The following is a 17,405-nucleotide window of genomic DNA, read 5'->3' as shown; positions in this document are numbered from 1 at the left end:
AAAGCCTGTCTTGGTGTATGATTTCAGTTTTGTTTGTTTTTTGTGGTGGGGGAGCGGGGCCTTTGGGGCCACACCCAGTGGTGATCAGGGACTGTGACCAGGGACCCTCTGTGGTCCAGGGATGAATTTGGATTGGTTGCATGTAAGGCAAATGCCGAACTCCCATCTGCGCTACCTCTCTGCCCAGGGTTTGTTTTTTCTTTTTCAGTTTTGTATTTGTTTGTTTTTTTTGGGGGGGCGGGTGCTGTTCATACCCAGTGAAGCTCAGGGGTTACTGCTGGCTCTGGACTCAGGAATTTCTCCTGGCGGTAATTAGGGGACCCTGTGGGATGCTGAGAATCAGATTCGTGCAAGGCCCATGTCTGTGCCCCCCACCCCCCATCCCAGCTGCCCTCTTGATAAGCACCTTTGTAGGTTGGGTTGTTGAAGTTTGGGTCTCTGGGTGTTGTTGACTGTGTGGCTTGGTTATTTGTCCCTATCACTTTCAATAAAAATCGTGGCACTGAAGCGATAGTAGAGATGGTAACCGGGAGAAGCCCTGAGCTGTGGGGCATTCACCCGCCACCCCCACAAAGGCCTGGGACACGGTGTGCAGCTCTGTGGCTTCTAGACTCCCAGTGTGCACAGGATCTCTGTGCCCTGGCTCTGCCCGTCTGTGCGTGAGCTCCCCTGTAGCCGGAGATGTGAGAGCAGCTGGGCGTCCGCTGGTGACATCTGCAGAGCAGGGTATGTCCCGGTGCCCCGACAGCCGGTCCCCGCAGCTCCCTGTGTGAGCTCCAGACAGGTGTGTGGGCGACTGGTTACCATGACCACCACACACCGAAGCTGAGTGGGTGTGTGGGGGGGACAGGGGGCACATCCCTGACTGACAACATTTTGTTTGGGGTGGGGCTCTGCCTGGCAGTGCTCAGCGCTTGCTCACAGCTCCGTGCTCGGGATCAGTCCTCATGGGCTGGGGGGACTCGAGGGGTCTGCCAGGGACTGAGCCCAGGCTGGCTGTGTGCACAGCCTGCGTGCCTTCCCTGCTGTGCTGTCGCTCTGGCCCCTAACCTGACATTTTGTTTTGTGGTTTGGCGTCATCGCTAGGGGACCCCTGGGCCAATGCGCCCGCTCAGTGTCGGAGGCCACTCCTGGTGGAGCTTTGGGGGGAGGGACCAATCACTGCTGGAATTCCAACTGGACTACCTGCACGCAAAGCACGTCCTGCCCTCCCCACCCCTCCGGCCGCAGCATGACAGATTTTAACAGCCAGGGAGATTGGGCCCTTGTGCAGAGGCACAGGCACAGCTTGGGCCAGGATGCACATTTGCACCCAGCACCAACAGTGCCCCTGACAAGCTGTGCTGGGGTGCAGAGAGGCACCTGCACGTGAGAGATGGACTGGGTGGGACAAGCAGTGGATGGCCCCGGGTGGAATTCCAGGGCAGCAAGTGGATGAAACGGGAGTCCCGGCACTGGGCCCACGAAGCTGACTGCAGTGCCCCCGGCCTCTCTGCTGGCGCTCCCTGGGACAGCTGGTGGCTGACACACAGGCATGGTGAGGTGGGTGTGGGGGCCAGCCCTGAGCAGCGAGCCCCACGCTGGTGTCACTTGGGGGCGGCGACGGTGGTGGCCCTGGGCATCTAACAAGAGTCCAGCCTGCCAGGCCGACAGTGCGTCACCGAGCACTGTCCTCGGAGCCTCGACTGCGATTCTCCCGAGGAGGCAGAGCCCGCGCTGGGGCAGCATCGTCTGCCTGACGTCATCGTGGGACGAGGAACTAAAGGGGGTGCGTGATGCTGAGATGGCCCCGGGCCCCTGCACAGTCCCAGTGTCTGTCCAAGGTGCGCATGTCGTAGCTGCAGGCCGGGGGCCTTGTCTGTGTCTGGCCTTGGTGGGTTTCTCCAAGGCAGGGCCCGGGACTGTGCCCAGGAGCAGTGCGGGGCGGCTGAGAGGCAGGTTCAGGCTGGTGGTGGAGGGAACAGAGAGAGCACGCAACGGGGAGGGCGCTGGCCTTGCCCACGGCCCAGCTGGGTTCCATCCCTGGCATCCAATATGGTTCTCCAGGCATGGCCAGGAGTGGTTCCTGACCCAACCAGAGCGTCAGCGGGTGTGGCCCCGAACACCCGGTCAAGAGGGAAACGGGCTGGGGAAGGGCAGCAGAGCAGCGCGGCTCAGCCCCGGTGTTGCTCCTGTTTGCCCCGGTGCAGAGCTAGGACATGGCGAGGTGCGCTGGCCCTGGGCGGTCCTGCTGCTGTCTCCGTGTGCCAGAGGCGGGCATGCTCAGGCGGCCCTGGGGGAGGGTGGGTAGCGGGGGCTGCTCCCGGAGAGTGGGTTTGTGTGAGTCTGGACGGCACCCGGGGTTGCTTCAGCCTGTGTACGCTTCCCCTCAGAATCCAGCTGATGCCTGGAACTCCTGCATGCCCCCCCTTCCCCCGCCCCGGGGAGCCTGTGACAGGTCGGCAGGGTTCTGAGGCGCCCCGCCTAGCAACGGAATCCTGCAGTCCTCGCAGGCGAAGGCGGCAAAATGGGCAGAGCAGAGCGTTATACTCAGGCCAGACTCGGCATGAAGTCCAGGAAGAGGTCGGACTCGGCCCGGCGCAGGGCGCTGAGCACCATGGAGACGGCCCTGAGGAAGAGGTGAGTGGGGCGCGGCTGCCCAGCGAACCAGGCTCTCAGCTTCCTCCCCGGGGGTCCCCAGATCCCGGGGTGCTCATGAGGCCTGGGCAAGGGGCAGCTGGCAGACAGGGACTGGGGGCGGGACCCTCACCTCCAGCCCCCAAGACAGAGTTGACCGTTTCCCCGCCGAGCTGACTGGAACTAGCAGCTGCTGACCTTGGTGCCCAGCCAACCCGCGTCCCCCGTCCCATTTATGCCCCCCTTCTCTTGCCCACTGCAGCCCTCCCACACACAGCGCCCTGCCATGTCTGCTGTCTGTGTGTGACTTCACTTCCCCCAACACACCGTCAGGAAGAGCCCAGCCTGGCCCACTTCATCCGGACTGCCTGTCCTTTGAGACCCCCCACCATTGCCCCCGGAACAGGAGGGCCCGGAAAATCCCATTCTTGCCACAGCCCCAAGGCCCTTGTTCATGGCCCCACCTGGGGAGAAGCCGCTGGTGCTGGCGTGAGTGCTGGTGCGGTAGCTGCCCTGCGCAGTGCCCCGGGAGGGGAGATGGTTTCAGGTGTTTTGCGTGCATGTGTGTCTGTGTGCATGTGTGTGTGCATCTGTGTCTCTATGTTTCTGTGTTTGTGTGCATTTGTGTGTGTGCCTTCATGTGTTTCTGTGTGTGTGCGTGTCTCTGTCTGTGTCTGTGTCATTTATGTGTGTGCATCCTTGTGTGTATCTGTGTGTCTTTATGTGTGCATCCGTGTGTGTATCTGTGTGTCTTTGTATGTGTGTCCGTGTGTGTATGCGTGCATGTGTCTATTTGCTTGTGTGTCGGTCTGTGCTTGTGCCTTTGTATCTGTGCATTAGTGTGTGTGCATGCTTGTGTGTGTGCATCTGTGTCTGTGTCTCTGTGCATTTATGTGTGTGCATCTGTGTGTGTATCTGTGTGTCTGTGTCTGTGTCTCCTTGTGTGTGTGCGTCCGTGTGTGTGCATCCATGTGTGTGATTGTCTGTTTATATGTGTATGCATCTGTCTGTGTCCCTTTGTATCTGTGCGTTTGTGTGTATGCATTCGTGTGTGTATGCATCCGTATATATGTGTGCGTCTGTGTGTGTATCGATGGTGTGTCTGTGTCTGTGTGAGTTTGTGTGTGTGCATCTGTGTCTGTGTGTGTCTGTGTAACTGTTTCTGTGTGCATTTGTGTGTGTGCGTTCATGTGTGTCTGTGTCTCTGTGTGTGTGTCAGTGTCTGTGTATTTATGTGTGTGCATCCGTGTGTGTATCTGTATGTCTGTGTCTGTGTGTTTCACCATGTGTGTTAGTGTCTGTGTGTGTGCATTCATGTGTTTCTGTGTGTGTGCTTGTCTCTTTCTGTGTCTGTGTGCATGTATGTGTGTGCATCCATGTGTATCTATGTGTCTTTTTGTGTGTGTCCGTGTGTGTATTCGTGTGTGTGTCTGTTTGCTTATGTGTGCGTCTGTGCTTGTGCCTTTGTATCTGTGCATTAGTGTGTGTGCATGCTTGTGTGTGCATCTGTGTCTGTGTCTCTGTGCATTTATGTGTGTGTATCTGTGTGTCTGTGTCTGTGTGTCCTTGTGTGTGTGCGTCTGTGTGTGTGCATCCATGTGTGGTTGTCTATTTACATGTGTGTGGATCTGTGTGTCCCTTTGTATGTTTGCATTTGTGTGTGCATTCGTGTGTGTGCATCCATAACTATGTGTGCATCCGTGTGTGTGTCCATGTGTGTGTGTGTCTGTGTGAATTTGTGTGCACGCATCTGTATCTGTGTGTGTCTGTGTATCTGTGTTTGTGTGCGTTTTTGTGTGTGCGTTCATGTGTGTCTGTGTCTCTGCGTGTGTATCAGTGTCTGTGCATTTATGTGTGTGCATCCGTGTGTGTATCTGTGTGTCTGTGTCTGTGTGTGTCGCCATGTGTGTGTTTGTGTCTGTGTGCTTGTGTGTGCATTCATGTGCTTCTGTGTGTGTGCGTGTCTCTGTCTGTGTCTGTGTGCATTCTTGTTTGTGCATCCGTGTGTGTATCTGTGTGTCTTTTTGTGTGTATCCGTGTGTGCCTGTTTGCTTGTGTGTGCGTCTGTGCTTGTGCCTTTGTGTCTGTGCATTAGTGTGTGTGCATGCTTGTGTGTGTGCATCTGTGTCTGTGGTTCTGTGCATTTATGTGTGTGCATCTGTGTGTGAATCTGTGTGTCTGTGTCTGTGTGTCCTTGTGTGTGTGCGTCCGTGTGTGTGAATCCATGTGTGTGTTTGTCTGTTTACATGTGTATGCTTCTGTGTGTGTCCCTTTGTATCTGTGCATTTGTGTGTATGCATTCGTGTGTGTATGCATCCGTATATATGTGTGCGTCTGTGTATGTGTCCATGGTGTGTCTGTGTCTCTGTGAGTTTGTGTGTGTGCATCTGTGTCTGTGTGTGTCTGTGTAACTGTTTCTGTGTGCATTTGTGTGTGTGCGTTCATGTGTGTCTGTGTCTCTGTGTGTGCGTCAGTGTCTGTGCATTTATTTGTGTGCATCCGTGTGTGTATCTGTATGTCTGTGTCTGTGTGTTTCACCATGTGTGTTAGTGTCTGTGTGTGTGTACATTCATGTGTTTCTGTGTGTGTGCTTGTCTCTCTCTGTGTCTGTGTGCATGTATGTGTGTGCATCCATGTGTATCTATGTGTCTTTTTGTGTGTGTCCGTGTGTGTATTCGTGTGTGTGTCTGTTTGCTTATGTGTGCGTCTGTGCTTGTGCCTTTGTATCTGTGCATTAGTGTGTGTGCATGCTTGTGTGTGCATCTGTGTCTGTGTCTCTGTGCATTTATGTGTGTGTATCTGTGTGTCTGTGTGTCCTTGTGTGTGTGTGCGTCTGTGTGTGTGTGCATCCGTGTGTGGTTGTCTATTTACATGTGTGTGGATCTGTGTGTCCCTTTGTATGTTTGCATTTGTGTGTGCATTCGTGTGTGTGCATCCATAACTATGTGTGCATCCGTGTGTGTGTCCATGTGTGTGTCTGTGTCTGTGTGAATTTGTGTGTGCGCATCTGTGTCTGTGTGTGTCTGTGTATCTGTGTCTGTGTGTGTTTGTGTGTGTATCCGTGTGTGTATCTGTGTGTCTGTGTGTTTGTCACCGTGTGTGTGTTTGTGTCTGTGTGCATATGTGTGTGCATTCGTGTGTTTCTGTGTGTGTGCGTGTCTCTGTGTGCATTTATGTGTGTGCATCGTGTGTTTATCTGTGTATCTTTGTGTGTGTGTCCCTGTGTGTGTATCAGTGTGTGTCTGTTTCCGTGTGTGTGCATCTGTGCGTGTGCCTTTGTATCTGTGTGTTAGTGTGTGTGCATGCTTGTGTGTGCATCTTTTTTGTCCGTGCATCCGGGTGTCTGTGTCTGTGTGTGCATTTGTTTGTGTCTGCGTGCGTGTGTGTCTGCGTCCGTGTATTTGCCTGTGTGTGTGTCTGTGTCTGGGTGTTTGTGTGTGTGCATCCATGTATTTATGCTGTGTGCGTTCGTTTGTGTCTGTGTGTGCGACTGTGTTTGTGTCTCTGTGCATTTATGTCCATCTGTGTGTGTATCTGTGTGTCTGTGTGTCCTTGTGTGTGTGAGTATGTGTGTGTGCATCTGTATGTGTCCCTTTGTATCTATGTGTTTGTGTGTGTGCATTCGTGTGTGTGCATCCATATTTATGTGTGCGTCCGTGTGTGTGTCTGTGTGTGTGTCTGTGTCTGTGTGAGTTTGTGTGTGTGCATCTGTGTATCTGTGTCTGTGTGCATTTGTGTGTGTGTTAGTGTGTGTCTGTGTTTGTGTGCGTGCATCAGTGTCTGTACATTTATGTGTGCCATCCGTGTGTGTATCTGTGTGTCTGTGTCTGTGTGTGTGTCCCCGTGTGTGTTTGTGTCTGTGTGCGTGTGTGTGTGCATTCGTGTATTTGCCTTTGTGTTTGTGTGTCTGTGTCTGGGTGTTTGAGTGTGTGTATCCGTATATGTATTCTGTGTGCGTCCGTGTGTGTGTGTATGTGTGTGTGTTTCGGCACTGTTGCCCAGCACAGCTCACAGCTGACACTCTCTCCCCCCGGCACGGGGGGTGCAGGTTGGATGGCTGTTATGTGGTCCCTACCCACTGCCACGGTCATGTCGGGCAGGTGGAGTGAGAGAGAAGACACCCAAGCCCCCATCGCGGGCAGCAAGGGGTCACACAGGGGTGGAGTTGGTATCACCCGTGTCCCCAGTCACATCCCCCAATTGCTCTGGGCTGAGTGGCCAGTTCCTTTGACCTTAGTGGTGGGGTTCGGGGCCAGTGTGCCCCGAACCCCACCCAGCTGAGGGCTTCTCGGCACGACTGCCTGCGCCCAACAGCCTGCTCGTGCTCTCAGCACACTGGAAGGTGGCGAGCAGCGAAGGGGAGGGAGGGGGTGAAGCCCAGTGGGGCCAGACTCCTGTCTTGCATCTGTTTTCTGGGACTGCCAGGACCCATTTCCCCAGCCTGCCCAGAACCCAGGAGCGGCCTGATGTTGCCACCTTGTGGGCCGTGGGCAAACTACACCTTCAGGAGCGAGGAGCATCCTCCCATCCCTGAACCCAGAAAATAGCCTACCCTGAGGGCTTCTATTGTGTCCCAGAGAATTCTGCTCTGCACGTGTGGTCCTTCACGTGAACATTGAACCCAGGTGTTTGGAGGGACACTGGGAGGCTGGAAAGTGTCCTAATGACCGCTGCAAGATTATTGTACGGGTTTGTAACATTTGGGGTTTTCGTCCGTTTGTTTGGGGGCCACACCCTGCAGTGCCCAGGGCTTACTCCTGGCTCAGTGCCCAGGGATCCCTCCTGGTGGGGCTTGGGGGACCGTATGGTGCTGGGGACCGAACCTGGACTGGTCACAGGCAAGGCCAACCGTACTTTGACCGAATTTTTAAAAGAATTTAAATAGAAAGAACCTTGATTTACACACTTACTGATACTTGGCTTTACTCATAAAATACTTATTTGCTTGACGCTAAATTTTTATTTGTTTCTTAAATTAAATCAGTTTTTTATGACGACTTTGTCATAAACAAAGTTGTTTATGACAGGTGCAAAGTACTTTAACAAAATCCTAGCACACAGAATCCAATGATTCATCAAAAATCTCATAGTCTATGACCAAGTAGGATTCATATTGGAGATGCAAGGATGGTCTAACACTCACAAGTCAATCAGCATAATACAAAGTATCAATAAAAGAAAAGAAAAAGGCCATATGATGATATCAATACATGCAGGGACCGAGCATTTGACAAGATCCAGCATCCGTTCATGATAAAAACTATCAATAAAATGGGAATTGAAGGAGCTCTCTCATTTAGTTAAAGCCATCTAGGGCTCCATTAGCCAGTATAGTCAAAAGCTTTCCTCTTGAGTCACAGTATTATTCTCCATGGGAAGAAAATAAAAGCCTTCCTCTAAGGGACAAGACAAGGATGCCCACTCTCGACACTCCTATTCAGTCTAGCACTGGAAGTTCTTGCCATAGCAGTTAGGCAAGGAAAAGATATCAAGGGCACCCAGATGGGAAAGGAAGAGGTCAAGCTATCACTCTTTGCAGATGACATGATATTCTACTTAGAAAATCCTAAAGACTACAAAAAAGCAGCTCCTAGACACAATTGGTTTGTATAGTAAAGTGGCAGGCCACAAAATCAACAATTCCTCAAGGTAGAGAGATAGTAAGAAAGAAATTGTCATAGAGGCAGGGGGTGCGGTGGGGGGTGGGATGGGGCTGGCGGGAGGGGTACTGAGAATGTTGGTGGTGGAAAAAGTACACTGGTAGAGAGATGGTGTTCGATCTTTGTATGACTGAACTCAATCATGAAAGTTTGGTAACTATATCTCAGGGGGATTCAATGAAAACAAAGTTCATGGTCAGGTTTCTGCCCTATAAAGTTCCAACACTGTCCCTTCGCCAGGGTACATTTCTCACCACCAATGTCCCCAGCTCCCCTTCCTAAGCAACACCAATCCCTATTCCAACACCAATCCCACCAGCAGTCTCAAACTTCCCTCCACCAGTGCTCCATCCGCCCCTGCCTCCCCACCCTGCCCGCCACCTTGACAGGCCCGTGACAAAGTTCAGTGGTTGCAGCTTAGATCTCTTGTGTTCAGTGTTGCTGAGTCTGAGGTTTGGCCGTGTGGCTGTACCCCTCACCCCTGTCACCAGGATCACCGAAGCCCTCAGCCCTGTTCCCCAGGACTAACTTTCTCGTTTATTCCTTCCCCCTCTGGATTTCTTTCCTTCCCTGCCCTTTTCCTCCTTGTGCTCTGGAATCAGGGTGACGTAGGCATCTCCCCACTCTTGACTGCATTGCATTCTGTCACCCAGTGGTTCTTTATACCACAGAGAAGTGAGGTCACCTGTGTCTGGCTTCTTCTGGCTGACGTCACTCAACATGAGATCTTCCAGTTCCAACCAGGTTGCAGCAAATTGCCTGAGTTCATTGTTCCTTGCAGCTGCGTAGTACTCCATGGTGTCTATAGAGCACATCTTTAGATTCATTCATCTGTTACTGGACACCTAGACTGATTCCATATCTTAGATAATGTACTGGTGTGCATATGTCCTCTTTTTTTTTTCTTTTTGGGTCATACCCGTTGTTGCACAGGGGTTACTCCTGGCTCTGCACTCAGGAATGACTGCTGGCGGTGCTTAGGAACCATATAGGATGCTGGGATTCAAACCCAGGTTGGCCATGTGCAAGGCAAACGCCTACCCGCTGTGCTATTGCTCCAGCCCCCATATGTCCTTTTGAGAGAGTGTTTCTATGCCCTGGGGTAGATGTCCCAAAGCCGTATTGCTGGTCATATGTCAGCTTAATTCTAAGTTTACTGAGAACCCTTCACACTGTCTTTACAGGGGTTGGACCAGACAACAGTCCCACCAGCTGTGGAGGAGAGCTCTTTTCCCACCACATCCCCACCAGCATAGATTGTTCCTACTATTTTTTGTTTGTTTGTTTGTTTGGTAATCAGCGATCCTTTATTTCTCTCTTAGCATAGCTGTGACTATGCATAGCACGACTTAGCTATGACATAGCATAGCATACTGGAGCGATAGCACAGCTGGTAGGGCATTTGCCTTGCATGAGACCGACCCGGGTTTGATTCTTCTGCCCCTCTCGGAGAGCCCAGCAAGCTACCGAGAGTATACTGTCCGTACGGCGGAGCCTGGCAAGCTACCCGTGGCATATTCCATATGCCAAAACTGGTAACCACAAGTCTCACAAAGGAGACGTTACTGGTGCCTGCTAGAGCAAATTGGTGAAAAACGGGACTACAGTGCTCCAACATAGCTGTGTAGAAACAGTGAAGGGTGGGAGTACACAGAATTTGGGTTGGACATCATCGTAACAATAAACAGATGTAAAGCCCCTCCTTCAGTGGAAGTTCTTCTAGGAGATTAACTCAAGAACAAAATCTCACCCGGGAGTTCATACTCTAGATTCCCAGGAGATCCGCTCAAGGATTCTATCTAAGGGCATATTGCTTTCTCCTTTCCTTAGCTAGTCTTTCATTCAAATAAAAAATCATTACATTGACTTCTTAGAATATTTCTAGTCATTTTGTATGAACACAGTAAGAGATATATTGAGCTTCAAAAGTGGCTCTTCCTGGGGACGTCTGGCTACATTCCCCAGACTACAGTATAGTAGGCCAGTTTAGTCTTTCTTAATCCCAGCGGGATTGGATGTCCCCAGGGGAAGCCATATGTCATTGTGGTATCAAAAAGGGACAAGCTAAGCACCATGAGAAGTTTAATAAGTTAAGAGCCCGGTCATGGAACAAACTGTGTCATAACCGCAAAAGGTACTGGCCATTACTACCTGGGGGAAGGTACTAGTGATGGCCAGTATCTTCCACCCTTATTTTGTCGAGCTGTTTGTTTGTTTGTTTGTTTGCATCATGAATGAATGTTGGATATCATCAAAAGCTTTCTCTCCATCAGTTGATTTGATCAGGCTCTTTCTTTTATTGATGTGGTGTATTGTGTCCACTGATTTGCATATGATGAACCACCCTTGCATCCCAGGTATGAATCACACTTGATCAGGGTGGATAATATTTTACAATATATTGTTGGATTTGCTTGGCTATATTTTCAAGATTTTTGCATGGATGTTCATCAGGGAGATTGGTTTGAAATTGTCTTTTCTGGAAGTGTCTGTTTCCTTTGGGTGTTTGTGTTATGTTAGCAAGATAGTAGGTGTTAGGAAGGATGTTTTGAAGACCTTAGAAAGTCTAGGCAGTGAAGTCACCAGTGAAACTGTCTGGACCAGGACTTTTGTTTTTGGGGAGATTCTTAATTACTGCTTTAATTTCTTTACTTGGGATTGGCCTGTTTAGGCTTTCTACTTCCTCTTCATTCAACTTTGGGAGAATATGTGACTCTAAAAATCTATCCATTTCTTAAGATTCTCCAGCTCTAAAGTTGTTCATAGAGAACTGTCATTATATTTTGAATTTTCAAAAGTCCGTTTTTTTACCAAAAAAAAGAGAAAGATCTTTTGAGGTTTGTATTTAGTTTGTTGATTTGGGCTTTTTTCTTCTTTCTTAACATAAGGCCTGCATTGCTATGTATTTTGTATTGCAGCTTTTGCTGTAACCCATAGATTCTGGTAGCTTGTGTCTTCATTGTCAAAATATAATGACAATGTCAGGAAAAGTTTGTATTCTTCCTTGATTTCTTGTTTGATTGAATGATTGTTTAGCAGTGTTTTGTTCAGCTTCCAAGTGTTGGAAGTTTTCCCCATCTTCTGTGGTTTATTTCTACTACATGGCATTATGGTCTGAGAAAGTACTCTGTAAAATTTCTATATTCGTAGGCTCCTTAAAGACTATGATCCTCGAGGGCTACTAATCACTTTTGGCACCCAGCGGTTTCTTGCAGAAATGCATCTAGACTGTGAACTGAGCTACAACCCCAGGTCACCCGGGGAGGGGTAAGGTTTTTCTCTCTCGGCCTTCCCTTTTGGTGAATTCTGGCAGAAATCTCTCTGGACTTAATTACTAAAATATCAGAAATCCAAAACCGTGTGGCTGCTCTTGCAGCCGTGCAAGCTCATATACTCTTCACTCTCAGCAACGAAAAACAAAATCATCAAACTATGCCTTTCCAGCAGGTTTGATTTTGAGGGAAAATTCTAAATAATAATAGTGAGTCCTCTGTTGAAATACTGAATGTACTCAAAGTATAGGGAGAGTAAAGTGAATATCATTAGCCACTCAGGTCGGGGGATGTAGGAAGAGGGGTGTATCGGGGTTCTTGGTGGTGGAACATGTGCAATGGTGAAGGGATGGGGGTTTGATCATTATATGACTGAGACTTAAACCTGAAAGCTTTGTAACTTTTTTCACGGTGATTCAATAAAATAAATATTAAATAAATAAATAAAATAATAATTAACCTTCCATTGAAAAAAATTTCCTGTTTATAACCGTGTCCTGGTGGGGTAAGAAAGTAACAATTTCATGTCATTAGATATTATGTTTTGAGTAGGATTCCTTTGTGCTGAGTTAGTTTAAGGTGATTGGATTTTAATTGAGAGAGTAATAATGTCTACCTTTTTAAAACCCAATTATCAAAAATCATATTTGCTTTCCTTATGCTTTTGCCTTCATATTCAATCCAAGAATAAAAATCGAAGCATCTCACCCACAAAGAATTTCTATATTTGTAAATCTATGTATGTCTGAGTTTTGCACTAACAGGGAATCTATCCTGGAGGATGATCTATGGACACAAGAGAAGAATGTGTATTCTGTTTCGGGGATTAAGAGCCCTGTATATGTCCAACAGTTCTTTTAGCCCCTTATCTAAATCTCTGGTCTCTTTACTAATATTCCAACTAGATGATCTGTGTAGGGTGAAAGTGGAGTGCTGATCTCTCCCACCACTCCTGTGTTTCTGTCAATGTGTTTCTTTAGGTTTGTGAGCCTTCCTGGGCCTTCATTTGGTACATAAATGTTGATGACAGTATTATTTTGGTCTTTTGTCCCCTTAACAATAAGTAGCGTCCACCACTGTCTCTGAGTACTTCCTTTATATTGAATGGAATTAGGTCTGATAGAAGTATGGTTGAACCAGCTTTTTCTGTCCCCCACTTCCAATGGACTTTTATGATTGTTTTTCATCCTTTCACTCTAAATCTGTATTTATCCTGTGTTTTTAGGTGTTTCCTGTAGGAAACAAGTGAATGCATTTTCTTTTCTGATCCATCCAACTACTCTATGACTCATTATAGGGAAGTTTATTCCATGGATATCGAGAGAGATTAATGATAGATAGGACTGTATTGCCACTTTTGTGAATGTGTGTGTGGAAGGAATCAAGTTGTTTTTGCAATTCCTATATTGCAAACCACAACACACCAAAGAGGAGAGAGAGCAAAAGGGAATGCCCTGCCACAGAGGCGGGGTGGGGTGGGGGAAGGTGTTGGGTTTGTGGGAGGGATGCTAGGACCATTGGTGGTAGAAAATGGGCACTGTTGGAAGGATGGGCACTCGATCATTGTATGACTGAAACATAAGCACGAAAGTTTGTACGTCTCTAAATGTACCTCACAGTGATTCCTGTAAACATTTTAAAAATTTTTTAAAAAGTTTCTGTGCCCTTAAGATGCTATTTCAGTGGTCATGAGAGTGAATAAGCAATCTCATTTGTATAGAGGGTTATTATGGACGCATTTGAGGCCAAATGTCAAAACAGACAACCCTTGGAGTTGGTGAAGTTCAAAGGGTAAAACTGTCTTCCAGTTGTTTTTCAAGTTGGTTGGAAGGGGGAAATTGTAGTCTGAGTCTGAGCAGATTTGGGTTGACTAACCAGGGGTCTTCCTTGGTCCAGAGGATCCAGGGAGTGGTCATGAGGCAGGGGACACTGGGCAGGAAGAGGGTAGGAACCCTTGACACACCTGGATGACTGAAGAGGCCAGCATCAGCATTATGGGACAGTAGGGGCACGTGCAGGGTAGGAGAGCTGGGTGGAGGGGACTTCCTCTGTCCACGTGATGTACGGAGAGGTCAGAGTGCCAGGGCAGTGGGATGGGAAGAGGGTAAGAGCCCTCTATGTTCGGGGGCTGGAGCAATAGCACAGTGGGTAAAATTTTTCTATCTTAGCTCAGGGTCTTTATCTGAGGATTTACTACGCTTTTCATCAGCATTTGAGCCTTTTGTGTTATTGGTTTCATTTGTTGAGTTTTCTTGACATCCAGGTTACCTTCCTATCTACTGTGGTGAGCTCCTACTGGAATTTCAGTCCTGTGCAATTTGAAAGTGTCCAGATATTTCAAAATATGTAGAACTGGGATGAGTCTGCAGAGATCCTTAGTGGAGCCATGGAGTGAGGTCCTTTGGCGTGGTGGCAGCTGTGGGGTGCAAGTGTGGCTAGCGGGTCATGCGAAAGTGTCCAGACAGGGACAGGACTCGGCCAGCCCCAGTCCTGAGAGTACCCACAAGTTTTCAGTGGGCGGTGGGTGGGAAATGGGGCAGGAAACAGAACTGGTATGCCCGTGAATTCACCTGCTTGGCATACATCTCCCTGGAGATTTAGTAACGCTGAAGAGTGGGGCTGGTGAGTGGGTCAGCATGGTGGCACGTTAGAGGACGGCCTGACTGCTGGGGCTTCTGGAAAGGTGGGGCATGGGTGGTACGTTTATTTCTTATACTGAGTCTGCAGGCTGCAGAGCCTGGGTTCTAGCTCAGAGAGTTATCTCTCTCTCTTTCTCACTCCTTTCTCACCCTTTCCTCTCTCATCGTGGCTGCATGGTCTTTTGCTTGGCCTGAGACCCAGCACTCAGGTTGTACTGGGTATGTGTATGTGGCTGGCCACAGTAAGAACAGCAGCGCTTCCTGTAAGGTCATGAAAAATACCTCGGGGTCAGAGTGGCAGTCTAGCATAGGCAGCTCCTGTTGTCCTCACTCAGCCAACCCAGATTGAATCTCTGGCACCCTATAGGGGCCCCTGAGCTCCACCAGAAGTGATCCCTTTGCATTGCTGGATGTGGCTAGGAAGGAAGGAAAAGGAAAGATGGAAGGGGAAGGAGGAAGGAAGGAATAAAGAAGGAGGAAGGCAGAACGAAAGAAGGAGGGGGAAGGAGGAAGGCAAAGAGAAGGAAGGGGGAGGAAGAAAGAACAAAGGAAGAAGGCAGGGAGGAAGGGACAGGAAGAAGGAAGGGGTAGGAAGGAAGAAAGGGAGGAAGAAAAAAAGGAGGTTGGAAGAAAGAGAAAGCAAGGAACAAGGAAGAAAGGAAACAAAAAGGAAGGAAGGGGTAGCGAGAAAGGGAAGAAAGAAAGATGAAGTACGAAGAGAGAAGAAAGAAAGGGGAAGAAGGAAGGAAGGAAGGAAGGAAGGAAGGAAGGAAGGAAGGAAGGAAGGAAGGAAGGAAGGAAGGAAGGAAGGAAGGAAGGAAGGAAGGAAGAGAGGGAGGGAGGAAGGAAGGAAGGAAGGAAGGAAGGGAGGGAGGGAGGGAGGGAGGAAGGAAGGGAGGGAGGGAGGGATGAAGGAAGGGAGAAAAGGAGGAAGGAAGAAAGGAAGGAAGAGAGGGAGGAAGAAGGGAGGGAGGAAGGGAGGAAGGAAGGAAGGATGGAAGGAATGGAGAAATGGAGGAAGGGGAAGAGGAAGGAAGGAAGGAAGGATGGAAGGAAGAGAGAAAGGAAGGAAGAAAGGAAGGATGAAGGAAGGGAGAAAGTGAGGAAGGAAGGAAGGAAGGAAGGAAGGAAGGAAGGAAGGAAGGAAGGAAGGAAGGAAGGAAGGAAGGAAGGAAGGAAGGAAAGAAGGGTAAAAGGAAGGGAGAAAGGAAGGAAAGAAGGAAGGAACGAGGGAGGAGAGGAGGGAGGAAGGAAGGAAAGAATGAAAGGAGAAAGAAGGAAGAAGATTGGAATGAAGGGGAAGGAGCTCTGTGTCTCAGGTACAGTGGACGTGGTGTCCATGCCAACAGTTTTAGTATTACACAGAGGCCGCCAAGTTGCTTTTCAGCATTTGGCCTCGTGAGGACACTGATATGGTGCCTTTGGCCCAGTGCCCTGAAGTGCAGCCCACTGTGTGGAGGGTCGGTGCGGGTGGAGGTTGGGGGCAAGTGTTGTCCCTGGCTCTTGGCATGTTGTTGGGGTGAGATGCCCGAGACAGAGGGTGAGGGTCCAGCGGTCTCTGCAGGCCCATGACTTGGATGTTCCACACCCAATCTGGCCTCGCCCCAACCCTGTGCCTGAACTCTCTCTCTCTCTCTGTCTCTCTGTCTCTGTCTCTCTCTCTCTCTCTCTCTTATATGCACAACACCATTGATGGCAGCAATTACACAAGAGTTAGGATATAGAATCAGCCAGTGTCCAACAGCAGATAAGTGGATTCTGAAGGAGCGGTATATAGACAATGGAATACCATGCAATTGCAAGAAACAATGCCTTAATCAAAAAGTTAATTTAAAAACTCAGACACTGATCTGCTACTAAAAAATTTAAAAAGTTTGCACAGAAGAAATTTTTTTTAAAAATATTTTTTTAATAGTGAATCATCATGAGGTACTTACATAGTTACAACTTTCATGTTTGTGTTTTAGTCATACAATGATCGAGTAGCCACCCCTCCACCAGTGCCCATTCTCCACCACCAATGGTCCCAGCATCCCTCCTACCACCCCCACCCCGACCTCCCCCCACCCAACCCCGCCTCTGAGGCAGGGCATTCCCTTTTACTCTCTTTCCTTTGGGGTGTTGTGGTTTGCAATAGAGGCATTGAGTGGCCATTGTGTTTGATCTATAGTCTACTTTCGGCACGCATCTCCCGTCCCAAGCGGCTCCTCCAAACACCTTTACTTGGTGTGGAACTCTCTCTCTCTCTCTCTCTCTTGCAGGCCGTGGAAGACTCCCGGACTGTGGAACACGCGGGTCCACCACAGCAACCTGCATGTGGCAAGCTTTGCTCTGCTCACTGTTGGCTTGATCATGTGCACCGCAGCCATGGGCTTCGCCGAGTGGCGGATATGGCACATGAGCAGTCCCCAAGGCCTGGCCCTCGTGGGCATATGGAAAGTCTGCATCTACCAAGTGCCGCGCACCCGCATCGCACCTTTCTGCCACAGCTATCCGTTCTTCGACAGTTACCTCCCTCCTTCACTTCAGAGAGTCCAGTACCTCCTGCTCCTCGGCGTTATTCTGGGGTACCTGGGAAAGGTCGCCCTCATCATGGCTCTCCGGAATGTGTTCATGGCGAAGACGTCCAAGACGAAGGATTATTTTCTGATGTCCGGGTTTCTGTGCACCGTTGCGAGCATCTGTGTTGTCCTGACTGTCATCTACACGTACCAAGCCGTAAGCAACGAGCAGGGCATTGACTTCCCACCGTCGTTTTCAATGCCCTCCAGGCCCGACTCACAGGAATTTGGCACTGCGCCTTTGGTAGCATCCCTGGGAGCCACCATAATGTTCCTGAGTGGTTTATTTTCCCTTTTCCACAAACTCCCCTGAGGGAATCACTTGCAGCCTTTCCCCAGAGAACTGTGAAGTGACTGGTGGCACTGTAAGGTGCCTGGACCTTCTGGGGAGGGTGACCACGATGATCTACCACACTGGCCAGAGCATGAGACCACCCCTGGGAGTGCTGAGTAGGGAGCAGCTGGCCGTTTCCTCCCGTGGTACTTCTCTGGTGGGTGGGACCAAGAAAGGTTCATTAAAAAAAAATTAGTCCAGCGGTCTGTGGGTCTTACTGGATCTGGAGTTTTAATTATTGGTGGATGGGGTTTGCGGAGATAGTCCAAGAATTAAGGTGTTTGTTGTACCTGTGGCCGACCTGGATTCTGTCCTTCAAGCCC

At 49.4% G+C, this 17,405-nt stretch overlaps 1 protein-coding gene across 1 annotated transcript; it reads left to right on the top strand.

The window, feature by feature from the left end:
- Positions 1-2,309: 2,309 nt before the first annotated feature.
- Positions 2,310-17,061, top strand: LOC129399632 (claudin-34-like). Its single transcript, XM_055120060.1, has 2 exons — positions 2,310-2,619; positions 16,449-17,061. Exons 1-2 carry the CDS (start codon positions 2,507-2,509, stop codon positions 17,059-17,061), a joined length of 726 nt encoding a protein of 241 aa, XP_054976035.1. The 5' UTR covers positions 2,310-2,506.
- The last annotated feature ends 344 nt before the right edge of the window (positions 17,062-17,405 follow it).

This window comes from Sorex araneus, chromosome X (genome assembly GCF_027595985.1).
Source record: "Sorex araneus isolate mSorAra2 chromosome X, mSorAra2.pri, whole genome shotgun sequence".
NCBI lineage: Eukaryota > Metazoa > Chordata > Mammalia > Eulipotyphla > Soricidae > Sorex > Sorex araneus.
This window is presented reverse-complemented; position numbering and strand designations above follow the sequence as displayed.